The sequence below is a fragment of the Leptodactylus fuscus genome, chromosome 1, assembly GCF_031893055.1.
Source record: "Leptodactylus fuscus isolate aLepFus1 chromosome 1, aLepFus1.hap2, whole genome shotgun sequence".
Taxonomy (NCBI): domain Eukaryota; kingdom Metazoa; phylum Chordata; class Amphibia; order Anura; family Leptodactylidae; genus Leptodactylus; species Leptodactylus fuscus.
Window position 1 is genome coordinate 91,828,293 of NC_134265.1, and position 12,818 is coordinate 91,841,110.

Genomic DNA, 12,818 nt, shown 5'->3' on the forward strand with positions numbered 1-12,818 from the left:
CTACTTCATCAGGCTAATAGAATACATTGGCCAATCAGCGCTGGCCAATGCATTCTATTAGCTTGATGAAGCAGAGTGTGCACAAGGGTTCAAGCGCACCCTCGGCTCTGATGTAGCAGAGCTGAGGGTGCACAAGGGTTCAAGTGCACCCTCGGCTCTCCTACATCAGAGCCGAGGGTGCGCTTGAACCCTTGTGCAGCCTCGGCTCTGCTACATCAGAGCCGAGGGTGCGCTTGAACCCTTGTGCACACTCTGCTTCATCAAGCTAATAGAATGCATTGGCCAGCACTGATTGGCCAGAGTACGGAATTCGGCCAATCAGCGCTGGCCAATGCATCCCTATGGGAAAAAGTTTATCTCACAAAAATCACAATTACACACCCGATAGAGCCCCAAAAAGTTATTTTTAATAACATTCCCCCCTAAATAAAGGTTATCCCTAGCTATCCCTGCCTGTACAGCTATCCCTGTCTCATAGTCACAAAGTTCACATTCTCATATGACCCGGATTTGAAATCCACTATTCGTCTAAAATGGAGGTCACCTGATTTCGGCAGCCAATGACTTTTTCCAATTTTTTTCAATGCCCCCAGTGTCGTAGTTCCTGTCCCACCTCCCCTGCGCTGTTATTGGTGCAAAAAAGGCGCCAGGGAAGGTGGGAGGGGAATCGAATTTTGGCGCACTTTACCACGTGGTGTTCGATTCGATTCGAACATGGCGAACACCCTGATATCCGATCGAACATGTGTTCGATAGAACACTGTTCGCTCATCTCTAATCATAATGGCAAAGCCATAAACGGGAGGCAAGCAGCTGAGTTATCTCCAAATGGCAGGACAATTAACTATGGCTGTGGGCCTTCCAAATCAATAAGATGTGCAGTTTAGAGAGGAGTTAAATGCAGGACATCCAGGCCAGAACTCTCCTTAGAAAAAGGAATGTGTTTACTTTTCTCCAGTGAAGACCTACAGGAAATTCTGCTAAATCCCTCCCCTTGGGCTTATCTACATGAGCAACACTGGAAGACAAAGTATGAAATCGCAATGTCTCTAGCCAAAATTGTAACAAAATCCTTGTCTGCAGAGGGCAACTGACTGCTGAAGCCATGAAATACTGCATCAAGTTTTCATCACACGGACAGCTTGACACAACAAAAATAAATAAAAGCGCATGATCAGGGTGCCTTCTTGGTACCCCAGACTACCTGCACCTACAGGATTATCTGCAGTTTGTGCACATCATCCTATGGTTTAAAACAGGGGTCCCCAACCGCCGGTCCACGGACCAGTACCGGGCCGCGGGGCATGTTGCACCGGTCCGCGTAGCGGCGGCGAGGAGTCATTACTACATGCCGCCCCTTCTGATAGTGATGCCCCAGGCTGCGCTGTTAAATAAATCGGCGTCTGCAAGACACCAATCTATTTAATACTAATTGTGTGGCTGTTAGACACAGAGAAGGCAGACAACACGTCTGCTTCTCTCTGTGGGAGGCGCGATATGATGACGTCACGCGCCTCCTACGCTGAGATGCAGCAGACATCCGGCGCGCTGTGTCCCGGCTAATGAAGAGGAGATGCCAGCTACATCAAACACTCTTAGGTAGGAAAATATAACTTTTTTTTTTTTTTTTTTTTTTAAAGATGAGTTGTGGGTATTTAAGGGGTTGTTAGGAGGGGGCACTTTATTAACAGGAGTTATTTATATGAGGGCTATTAGGGGCATTACCCCCCCCCCCCCCTAGGGGCTATTAGGGGCATTATTAATATAAGGGGGGTATTATTAATAAGGGGCAGTATTTAAAGAGGACCTTTCATGGATTTGGGCACATGCGGTTTTATACACCGCTGGAAAGCAAACAGTTCGCTGAATTCAGTGCACTATCGGCTTTCATGATCTGTGCCCCCGGTGAAGAGCTATCGGTGCTGATACCATAGCTCTTCACCGTTAGATGAAGATTGTCAGGAACGCCGTTCTTCACAGTAGCGCTTATAACGTTGTACTGTGAGAGAGGTGAGTAATAGTCTATGGACGAGCACTATCAGGAGGGGAGGGGGCGTTCCTCCCCGCTCTCACAGTACAGCGCTATAGGCGCTGCTGTGAAGAACAGCGTTCTTGACTGACTGTCAGGAACGCCCTTCTAACGGTGAAGAGCTATCGTACAGGGACCGATAGCTCTTCACCGCATGTTCCCCAACTCATGAAAGGTCCTCTTTAAGGGGCTTTGTGTAGGTGAGGACAATATGGATTGGGTGCCTGGAGAAGTGAGGAGTCAAAGAGGTCTGTGTTGCAAACTTTACAGAGACAAATCACATGCTGGAAGAAGTGGTCATGGCGTTCCAGAGGGAAGAGACGGGAAATGTGAGCGATTAGTCAGGGACGTCTCTGGTAAGTCACCACAAAATGTTATGCACTGTATTTACTGTAATGTTACCACTAGCCTTTCTGTCGTCCGCCTCAGGCAGCAGAAAGGCTAGGTTCACCACTGCCTGCCTCCATACTATCCCCTTGACATCCTTTGATGTCTTAATCATACCACTGTTGCAGTTCTCCATGCATCTCTCTGCCATACGTTCCATTGTGGAACGCATACGCCACTTCCGGTTGTCGGCAATGCCGATACCGGAGGTGCTTTTCTACACCCCCATGCTTAACCCCACCCCCAACCACACCCTTTCCCCGCCCCCACCGGGCCATAGAAAAATTGTCTTGCTGAAACTGGTCCCTGGTAGAAAAAAGGTTGGGAACCACTGGTTTAAAAAGTAGTTTTCAAAGATTCTAATATTAATGATCAGTCCTTAGATGACCTGCTGCTTGAAGTGGCTTCAGCGCTTCACAGGCCACATCACATCATGTTCCTTGATCTGTTTGCAGATTATTCCCATTCAAGTCTCAGCACAGCCACTAAGTACAGTGTAAGGTTGTATACATGGTAAGCAGTGTAGAGTCTCTACAGAAGACTGGCAGGGGTGCCAGTTATAAAGTGCTAAGGATAGGTCATAAATTTTAAGCTCCAGAAAACCCTTTTAATACAAGGCAACACTTTTCTAATGTGAAGTCTTGCAATTGTGTGTACATACAGAAGTGGCTTGGCATGTCAGACATTTCTTAAATCGGAGAAGAGAACGGAGGGGGAGGGGTACTTACTTGAGCATACGATCGTGGGTTGAATTCCTTTGCATTCGGATTTAAAGTAGATTTTCTCACTTGTCTGGAAAAGGAAAGCATGTTACTCACAGGTATTCACTCTGTGCCTAAGGTTGCACTACTGATGTGTTCCCGATTTATTTCGTGTGCAGAGTTGACAAACAGATTTTAATAAGATTATGCTACACAAGATATATATCCTCTATCCTTAAGATAGAGGATTAATTGGTGATCGTGGGGTTCTGACTACTGCAACCCTCAGGTATCCTGAGAATCTAGCCATAGTACAACAATTGTCCATCTCCACCGTACCCATTGAAGTTAAAAGGAAGAAGAGGTGTGGTTCAGCTTTTCCTACAGCTACATTTACAGAACTTCTGTTCTCAGGATCAGTGGAGATTTTGGTGATGAGAACCCCAATAAGTCACCAACTTATCCTCTACCTTATGGATAGAGGACTTGTATGGTATATTGCACAACCCCTTTAAGACTAAAGATGGTCTATAGCAATTTTTCCTTCAGCCTTTTGCTGATCATCTGTCATTCTCCAGATTTCTTTCATGTATCTCTGCTATTCACTTTCTCCTCAGCTCCTGATCAGACACCACTTTGGCCTTCTTATTTCTCTTTGCTGTGTTACCTATCCTATGACGCATGAAGACAGCATGGACAAGTATAGACTGTACTATATCCATTGGGGACAGTGAATATATCCTCTTCCTATAGTCTCCTAAAAAAATTCTAAGATGAAAAGTATATAATTGAAGAGTTAGAGCAGTGAGCTCCTTCATTATAGCTGTGTGACATGCTATGGCATCATAGGAGGTCAGTGACTTGTGCTTTAAGTCCTGAACATTTCATCTGGCCAGAGTGAGAGTCACATGACTTAGCAGAAGAGAAATACCCAGAAAGAAAGGAATAACTAAATATGCCAATACTGGCTAAAAAAACAGGAGCATCCTGTACTGTACTAAACAGAGGGCCAGGGCTGCCCAGTGAAGGATTATGGCATTGATAGACTTGTAACAACATATTAATAAGTTGCTCATCGTGCTGTTTCCAGCACATTTTCAAAAGTTAGACTGAAGCGGCCAACCCTACAACTCTATTCATATTCCCATTACCCAAAGAAAGGCAAAGGCAAACTATTATTGACTGTTCTGAGAAAACCCGCAAATCAAGATCAGATTTTGTGAAAGGCTGTTAATAATAATTCACTCACTCAGAGGCATTTTCCTTTTTGTCATCCTTGTCTTCGCGATCTTGCTTGCCAGGTCCAGAGGTTTGTACACCTTGCGATGTAACTTCTGGTCCTCTTTTATGTTCAGAACTACTACTACTACTAATAGATGGGGAGATGCTGGGGCTGCTCGGCTTACTGCTGCTGTTGCTTGTAGGTGCATTACTACCACTTTCACTGGCAGACTCCTTGGAGTTAGAGTCAGACTTCTCCTTCACAAGTTCTCTGGGCTTATCCAAGTTTTCACGATTTTTTCCTAGAAGCTGGTCAATGGCATCAGGGCTAGAACTAGACTGTAACTACAGAAACAAATAAAGTCAGCAAATAGCTTGTAAGCCCTCATGACTTGAGGATGACAGCTCAGATAGTGGTGGCATGTAGTAATCACATGTGGTCAGGACCCTGTACATCACTATATGTTGTTGTTGGTCAAACCAGTCTTGCCCAAACATCAGGTGGGCAGAGTTTTGGCCACACACGTTTACATCATGGTGGCGGCTATGCGAGCTTCAGCCTCTATCCAAAGATACATTAAATACATACCCTGAAATCATTTTTAAATTTCTTTAAATCATCCAGTTGTTTTCTTTGCTCAGATGCCATTGGTGACACTACTTAAAAACAAAATAAAACACAGGCACTCTGTTAAATTTTAGAGACTTGGATTAGACACAGATGTAGATGTTTAACACACCATCAAAAGGACAAGTAATAGTCATCAGTTCTAATGCCATTGTTTCTAAAGGTCAATATGGACACATATACTAAATATTCTTTTCATATTATTATTGTTGAAGCTTCAGTTTATAACAAAAGCAACAGCACTGCTATAGATATGTTGTGTGATGGACAACAGGTCCAATGTCTCATAGAATTCAACGTATCTCTAAGTTGTAAAATTTATTAAAGCCAGATCTGCGGGAGACTTTTCTACACATGCTCTGTAAGAGGGGCAGTTATAAGTTGTGACATCAGCTATTGTCAGAGTTGGGTGCGATGAAGGGTCAAAATGGGTGTTATCTACAGAAGTGTGACTTTCTACTAGGTTTCTGTGATGTAAATGAGGCAATGCAATGCTGCAATGAAAACCTCACAGAATTGACAAGTGTTAGTATATTACTAGACTTATTAGCCAATGTGAAAACTGCAGGATAAAATACTGCTTAAAATAAAGACAGTGACATTGAAAATTTAAAAAATAAATAAATAAAAAAAAATCAGTTTTAAATATAATGAAAAAATTTTTTTTTTCTTCAGAACCAAAATAGGCCATTCAGTGACACATTTTTGTTAAATTAGTAATCGCGCACGTACCTTTGTTTTCAGATTTGCTAAAGGTAGAAGAATCGCTTTGTTTGATAGATTCTCTGCCACCAGCTGGGGAAATTTGCCTCTGATCTTGTAATCGAGAATCCTTAGCTGAACACAAGAATTTCCCAAAATTATTTCACTTCACTAACACAAAGACAAAGGAGACCTAAACATGTTCATACGATGATTGACATAAAGTGTACCTCACCTTTCAGACAAATTTTGATTTTCTGGCTGCATTTGTGTCATTAATGAATTTGGCAATATTCTTTATTGACAAAATTTGGCTCCTTTCTGTCAAATCCCGCATCTCTCTATTGTTCCTCTCGCTTCTATATTGAGATCTGTTCTTTACCCTCACTGAATGTTACTGTGTATGAAGTATGGGCTAGGAGTACAGGACTGTAAAATGTAGAGAAACTGAGGGTGGGGAGGGGGTCACTTCAAACAGTTTCTAGATTTCAGATCGCAAAGATATAACTATTTGAAGTAACCCTACCTCTCCTTCATTTTCCCCACAAGAAACAGCTGTCAATACAGAAGAAGGAAAGAATAAAGAGATTGAGGATTTCACAGAAAGCCAAAATTTGTTAAAGTATATTAGATTTATTAACGACACCAATACTGCCAGAAAATCAAAAGTTGTCTGAAAGTTTAGATATGCTTTAAAGGGGCTCTATCACTAGGAAAAGTCATTTTTAACTAATCACACCTTTGCATAGCCCTTAGAAAGTCTATTTCACACCTACCTTTTGTATGTAGATTGCCTCACTGGTTTCTGAATAAGTCCGTTTATATTCATATGCTAATTAGACTAGTGCACTATAGAAGGTGCACACCTCTCCTATTGTCTTCTATGGGAGACGGCTCCTGCTGCTGATGATGACTCAGCTTCCTGTTTGCTTCACACACATAGAAGATAATGGGAGAGAGGAGGCTGCTGGGAACTTCCTGTACTGGCTGGAGGCTCATTAGCATATGAATAAAAACGAACTTATTCAGAGACCACTGAAGCAATCTACATACTATAGGTAAGTGTGGAATAGCCTTTCTAAAGCCTATGCAAGCATGTGTTTAGATAAAAATGACTTTTCCCAGTGATAGAGCCCCTTTAAACAGTGTCGGTCTTGTTCAGGAGTCCAAATTATTACTTCCAATAATTATTCCCATCCAGTTGCCTGTGCTCAACAAGTGGTATTGGCACGATAACTTGGGGGACTGTGACAACTCATATACAGAACCCATTTATAAATGACAGTATGTAAATAAGGCTTCCAACACGTTTACCACTGATGCTACTGGATACTTTCTGTAGCCCATCTCTATACAGGTCAACCATGCTCAGTTTCTCTTTTCATTATTTGACCAGTGCTACCTCATCATGCACCTACTATTCTAACATGGTGAACGTGCAGTTCATTTATAATATCTACCAAGAGGAATGGCCAGTACAGAAGTTTGGAAGAACACAGAGCAAGGTAAACCCGGGAACTTTAACCCTCACTAGTTAAGGTGTCACTGCTTGTTCTGACCATTAAAGTTTGAAAATGTATTGAAGCTATGGGGGTGCAGGTTTTGGAATAAAGCAGGAAGCAGATTTAGACATAACGCAACCCATGCAACTGCGGAGGGGGCCTGCAGCAGTGGGCTGTGTTATAGCCATGGTTTGGCATTTTACTGGATAAGATGGCACAGCCTACTCCACTATCTTGTACAGATTTTTTTTTTTTTACTTCTGAAATGGGGACAGCTCCGGCAAAGTAGGGCCATGGCCTACAATTTATTTATTTATTTTAATTACAAGGACTCCCAGACATACTTTTGCTTAGGGTCCCCGAAATGTCAAGTCCTCCCCTAAAAGACAGGGTACAAGGGAAGTGGGTGAAGTCTCAGTTACTGTGCAGATTATTTATCTTTATGATCTTTCAAGTTAAAAAAAAAAAAGTTGTATGTTGGGAAAGCCTCTTCAAGTTTGTTAAGGGGTGGGATCAGTGTGACTGACTGTTTTACTGCTAGGTGTAATTGGGCCCTTAATGCCTTTTTCCATTGATGGAGGCCCATGACATATGGAACGACCATGAGGAGAAGCAGCGGAGAATGGAGTCCTTTCAAGTCTGACTGCATGGAGTGGGTGTGAATGGAGGGAGCTCTGCAGAACACACTGTGATGTGAATGATATAAGTATCACCTGGCCCAATGACACTGGGGACCTCGGGATCCTCAGAAGCAGCTCTGGGGGTAAAGCACATGTCTGGGTCTGAGGTGGATATCACTATCTGAGCAGGGCAATGCCTTAAGCTGGCATAAGTGTTAGGGACACGGTTATTTATTGCTTGATCAGGGGCAGTTGTCTACAACGTTATATGGGTTTCAATAGGGTTTGAGCTTTCTCAGGTTGTGACCTCCCCTTCTCTGTCTGCTATTCTGCAGTATGTTTTTATTAGGACTAGAGATGAGCAAATATACTTGAACAAATACCTCGGCCGCATAGCTCCCGTTGCAAAAACACTTCCGGGGCTTCGAATTTTTACTGCCCCTCCCACCTTCCCTGCCGTCGGGAGCTATGCGGCCGAGGTATTCGATCAAGTACATTCACTCATCTCTAATTAGGACAACTATTTATGTACTATTTATTTATGTACTTACAGCAATAAAGTATTTTTGGATAATACTGAAGTTTCTGTGTTTACCAGAGGCTATGTAGGGTACTGGTTCTCGGGGATGATTAATGAGATTATCTAGGAGGTGAAGACGTTAACGGTACTCAGGGATACAGATTATTAAAAAAAGTGAAAGTATTACATATGTGAGTTTAAAGAGCTTCTCTAAAACGTATGAGAGAAATGCCCAAAAGGTTTTTAATTCTCATGCAGAAATGGGTCAACGGCCTTAACAATCATTTACTATAATTACACAAATAAACTTCTGCAGAACCATACAAACCATCATATGTATACCTTCATTAGAGGGGGTAACTGCTCTGTTAGAAGCTGGGCTTGCAGGAGTTGGAGATCCAGTGGGTACAGGCATGCTAACAGATTCAGGAGCAACAGAACCAGCCTGAGGAGAATTTACAGCTGCTCCAGTGGCACCACTCATAGAACTCTGCCTTGGAGATCTGGGTCTATGAGCTTTGGGTGAAAGCCTTTGTACTACAAACAAGCACAAACCAAGAAATTTTTTTAAAAAAACTAAAAGCTCAGCAAGAACACTATATGTATTGTTCCAGACCAAAAAAAAATAAAAATAAATTACATGGTATTAAAGGGGCTCTATCATTGGGAAATGTCACTTTTAGCTAAGCACAAACTTGCATAGCCTTTAGAAAGGCTATTTCACACTTACTTTTTGTATCTAAATTGCCTCAGTAGTTTTTGTAGAAGTCTGTTTATTCATATGCTAATTAGCTTCCCCCATGCACTCCAGAAGTGTCTCTGTGCACCCTCTATTCTATATGTGTATGAGAGCAGAGAGGCTGCTGCGCTGATGACTCCTCTCTCTGCTCTCATAGAAATAGTGGATAATAGCAGACAGTGATCACAGACACTTCAGGGTGCACGGAGAAGGCTAATTAGCATATGATTTGAAATGGACTTATTGAAAAACTACTGAGGCAATTTACATACAAAAGCTACGTGTGAAATAGCCTGTCTAAAGGCTATGCAAGTATGTACTTAGCTAAAAATGATTTTTCCAAATGATAGAGCCCCTTTTAATAGTAACGAACCCGTATAGTGATCAGTTAAGTTAATTAACAGATACTAACCACACAAAAATATATCTGTCTTAGAGGTCACGTGTTGCGGAAAAGATGCCTGGTTTGTTTTTTTGCTGCAAATTATGCTAATTTATTTATTTATTTTTTTTAAAAGCCAGGAGTTGATTTAGCAGATGTGAAAAGTTTAAGAGCTTCCTATATACGTCCTATTCTTTCTAGCCCTTTCCTGACATCCACCGTAAGAGTATGGTAGAAGTCACATATTTAAATATGGTACTATACAGCAGAGACCCAGCTACAATGTTTACAGATGCCCATATGTAAAAGTTAGATTAAACCCACTCAAAAAAATGTACTAGTATGTGCCTCAAAAAGAGACTAAACGCGTTTCTCCTTCATAGCAATAATTATCAGGGTTCATCAGGAGGAGATGGTGACACAATCCTTTCCAAAAATCCCTATATAAAGGGATATTGCAGTTAAAACTGCATTTCCTGACTCCCTGATGGTGAAAGACGGCACAGAGTAATGCCACCATAGCTGCTGGATTCTAGCCTTAAATTGGGGTAACCACTCCCACCAGCCACCCCCCTTGTGACTCTAATCGGGTATTCTGACTGGTTAACAGATCAGTCAGACACCACACCTCCTACATACAAGGGGAGTCAGGAGGAGCTGGGATAAAACCGAGCCTGCCACAGGAGGAGCCATGTCATATGAGGTCAATGCCCCTGTCTGCGGTTGTGACAGGCGGATAGTAAACAAACAATGGACTGTAGAGGATCAAGGATATACTATACAAGACTGTGACAGTCTTGTTTCAAGGAAGCTTGAAACAAGATAAGGCTAGGTTCACACCTGTGTCCAGTCTCTGCTAGAGGTTTCTGTCTCCAAATCCAATAAAAAAATGCAGAGAGAAAAAGTCCTGTAAGCAGGACTTTATCAGGTGGTAACCAGGCAGACACCATTTTATGCTATGGGATTACATGTTTCCATGGGTAACCGCTTTTTTTTTTTTTTTTTTAAAGCGGATTAGGTTTATATTCCCGGACCACACAAACGGAAACCCCAAACCTATATCTAAAATATGTTTTAATGTCCCAATGCAAAGAATTGGTCTATAGTGGAATGCTGGTGCTTATATGTACAGATCATCATATTGGTCCAAGTATTGTTTTTTCTTTTGTGGCATTGCCCATTCATATATAGGTACCATAGATAGATAGATAGATAGGAATGAGGAAGGGGGGAAACGAAAAAAAAAAAAGTATGGGGGGGAGGGGAGCAACAAACAAAATGCAGCTTTTCCACAACACGTGGTATCAGATTTAGGCTGGCTTTAGGCTATCAGCAATTACAAGTGAACCACATAAAATCAAGGTACAGTAGCTGTATTTGCTGCATGGTAGCTGTACTTGCCAATGATCCACAGCAATTTATGGCAAAATGCATGGTTCTTGGCCCCATGGCAAAATACCACCTGCCACTGCTATACACTAAATCCAGCCTTTACTGAGATGATGCCACACCACATTAGAAACTACGCTTTATAGAGAGAAAAAAACAAAAACCCACAACAACAACTAAACAAAATTAAGAGATGTATATCCTACTGACCTCCACTAACAACAGATGACCAAGTACCACCTGAGGAACTGTTTCTAGCCACAGGCGGAGCAGACACTTCTCCAGGTTCATTGCGAGAAACAAACTCAAGACCTCCACACATTGTGCTCCTACCATTAGTAACTCTATGGGCTCGAGGATGCCGCTGTGCCTTGGGAGACATCCTTGGAGGTCCTGAAATCATAAGTTGTTCTATGTAAATATCAGTTTTATAAAACCAAGATTAAAAAAAACAGACAAACACAGGGAAATTCTACACTTGGGGGGAGTGGGAAGTTACTTTTTTTTTTTTTTTTTTAAACAGATACAAGTTCACAAAAAAATACTGCCACCACAGCACATGGTCATGAAGAGCAGAAAGAATATTGAAGAGACTACCATACATTTGTTAGCACAAGAGCAAGCCTTGATATTTAATTGCAGAAATAAAGTCAACATCTGCATGCAGCCACCAACAAAAGCCATGTAAGTAGACATCAAAAAAGTAAAAAAATAAAGTACACTGTGCACACTTGGCATAGAGTAGCAGGGCCTCTTGACCACTTTGACTACCAGAAGTAGGCTTCAATAATCCATGATTATCTTGCATGAAAGAAAATCCTTTGTTGATTTACAAGCAGAAGTAATCATCCTGAATATACCAGTGACTCGGGAGATCCTTCTTCTAAGAATACAAACTTATGCTGGAAGCGCAATGGAAATGGCAACAGCATTTTAAAGGGAGGTCACCAGGTTCCTAGAGTGAGAGCAACTGTCACCGCCAAGTCACAGAGAACATTACAGTGATAAACAACATACCTTGTCACATTATCACATTTGTAGAAAAAAAAGAAAATCCTTGAAGTCTTATACAAATGAAGCACTTGGTGCACTGGAGGCAGGCCTTTAGCACCTTGGAATACTGCTGTTACCGCTCAGACCCCTACCATGAACTCCCACCACACAGTGGGAGTTGGTCCTCCGCATAACACATCCTATTAGTGCAGCAAGAGCACTGCTCCAGGGTTCAAGACTTTATAAGACTTCAATGAGGTTTTCTCCAAACCTACAAAACAGTGATATGCATAGCAAAGATACTTACTATGAACAAAAGCTGTTTATTACTGTAATGTGCTCTATAAAGTGGAGGTAGCAATTGAATACGTTTGAGGGAGCTGGTAGAGTCCCTTTAAGCTGGCCAAACACAAAATATGTATGTCATCTGTACCTGCCAATCATCCAAGGTGTATGGGTGCTCTGGACTATTCTCCAACAGAAGACATCAAGAGAGAGAAGGGACAGCCATGTTGGATTTCAACATGTCCAGTCATTTTGTTCTTGAGGAGAGTTCTCTCCTCTAACCATACAAACATATGCACATACATCTTTGTAAGTGTGTGCATAGGAGGCCGGATTAGGAGAAATAGCTGGTGGCTGAATGACTTTTCAGTCCTCAGGTATCTCGTGTATAAGCCAGCCTTTATAACAGGTCCACCATTTAACATAAACCACAAGATGTTGGAGGGACAGACACCTGTGCTCTTAAAAAAGAACAAGAGCAAGCTTCAGTAACTAATCCTACTCTTACAAACAGGAACAGAATATGCAAACAAGTTCCCCTCCATGGAAACCTTGCTGTAGCCTCGCCTTTAGAAAAGTAGCTCCCCACAGATCAATGTCTGGTTTTCAAGAAACCTAGTGACATGATCTGGGATTTAAGGGAGTAGTATACAACACAGTTCGTGTGTCAGGCAGATTTATTGGTTTGAACTTCGTGCTGGGAATGGGAATCCTAGCATC

At 42.0% G+C, this 12,818-nt stretch overlaps 1 protein-coding gene across 7 annotated transcripts in view; it reads right to left on the bottom strand.

Annotated features, from left to right (window-relative positions):
• ATXN2 (ataxin 2) overlaps positions 1-12,818 on the bottom strand; it is a 66,870-nt gene that overhangs the window by 20,613 nt on the left and 33,439 nt on the right. For 5 of the 7 annotated variants that reach the window (XM_075273282.1, XM_075273252.1, XM_075273261.1 and 2 more), the window contains 6 exons: positions 11,031-11,213; positions 8,653-8,847; positions 5,699-5,803; positions 4,928-4,998; positions 4,367-4,683; positions 3,145-3,208 (listed from right to left, as the gene is read on the bottom strand). In XM_075273282.1, coding sequence (XP_075129383.1) covers positions 3,145-3,208; positions 4,367-4,683; positions 4,928-4,998; positions 5,699-5,803; positions 8,653-8,847; positions 11,031-11,213 — 935 coding nt within the window. The remainder of the gene's footprint in view (positions 1-3,144; positions 3,209-4,366; positions 4,684-4,927; positions 4,999-5,698; positions 5,804-8,652; positions 8,848-11,030; positions 11,214-12,818) is intronic. The other 2 variants (XM_075273242.1, XM_075273272.1) reach the window with 1 other exon arrangement.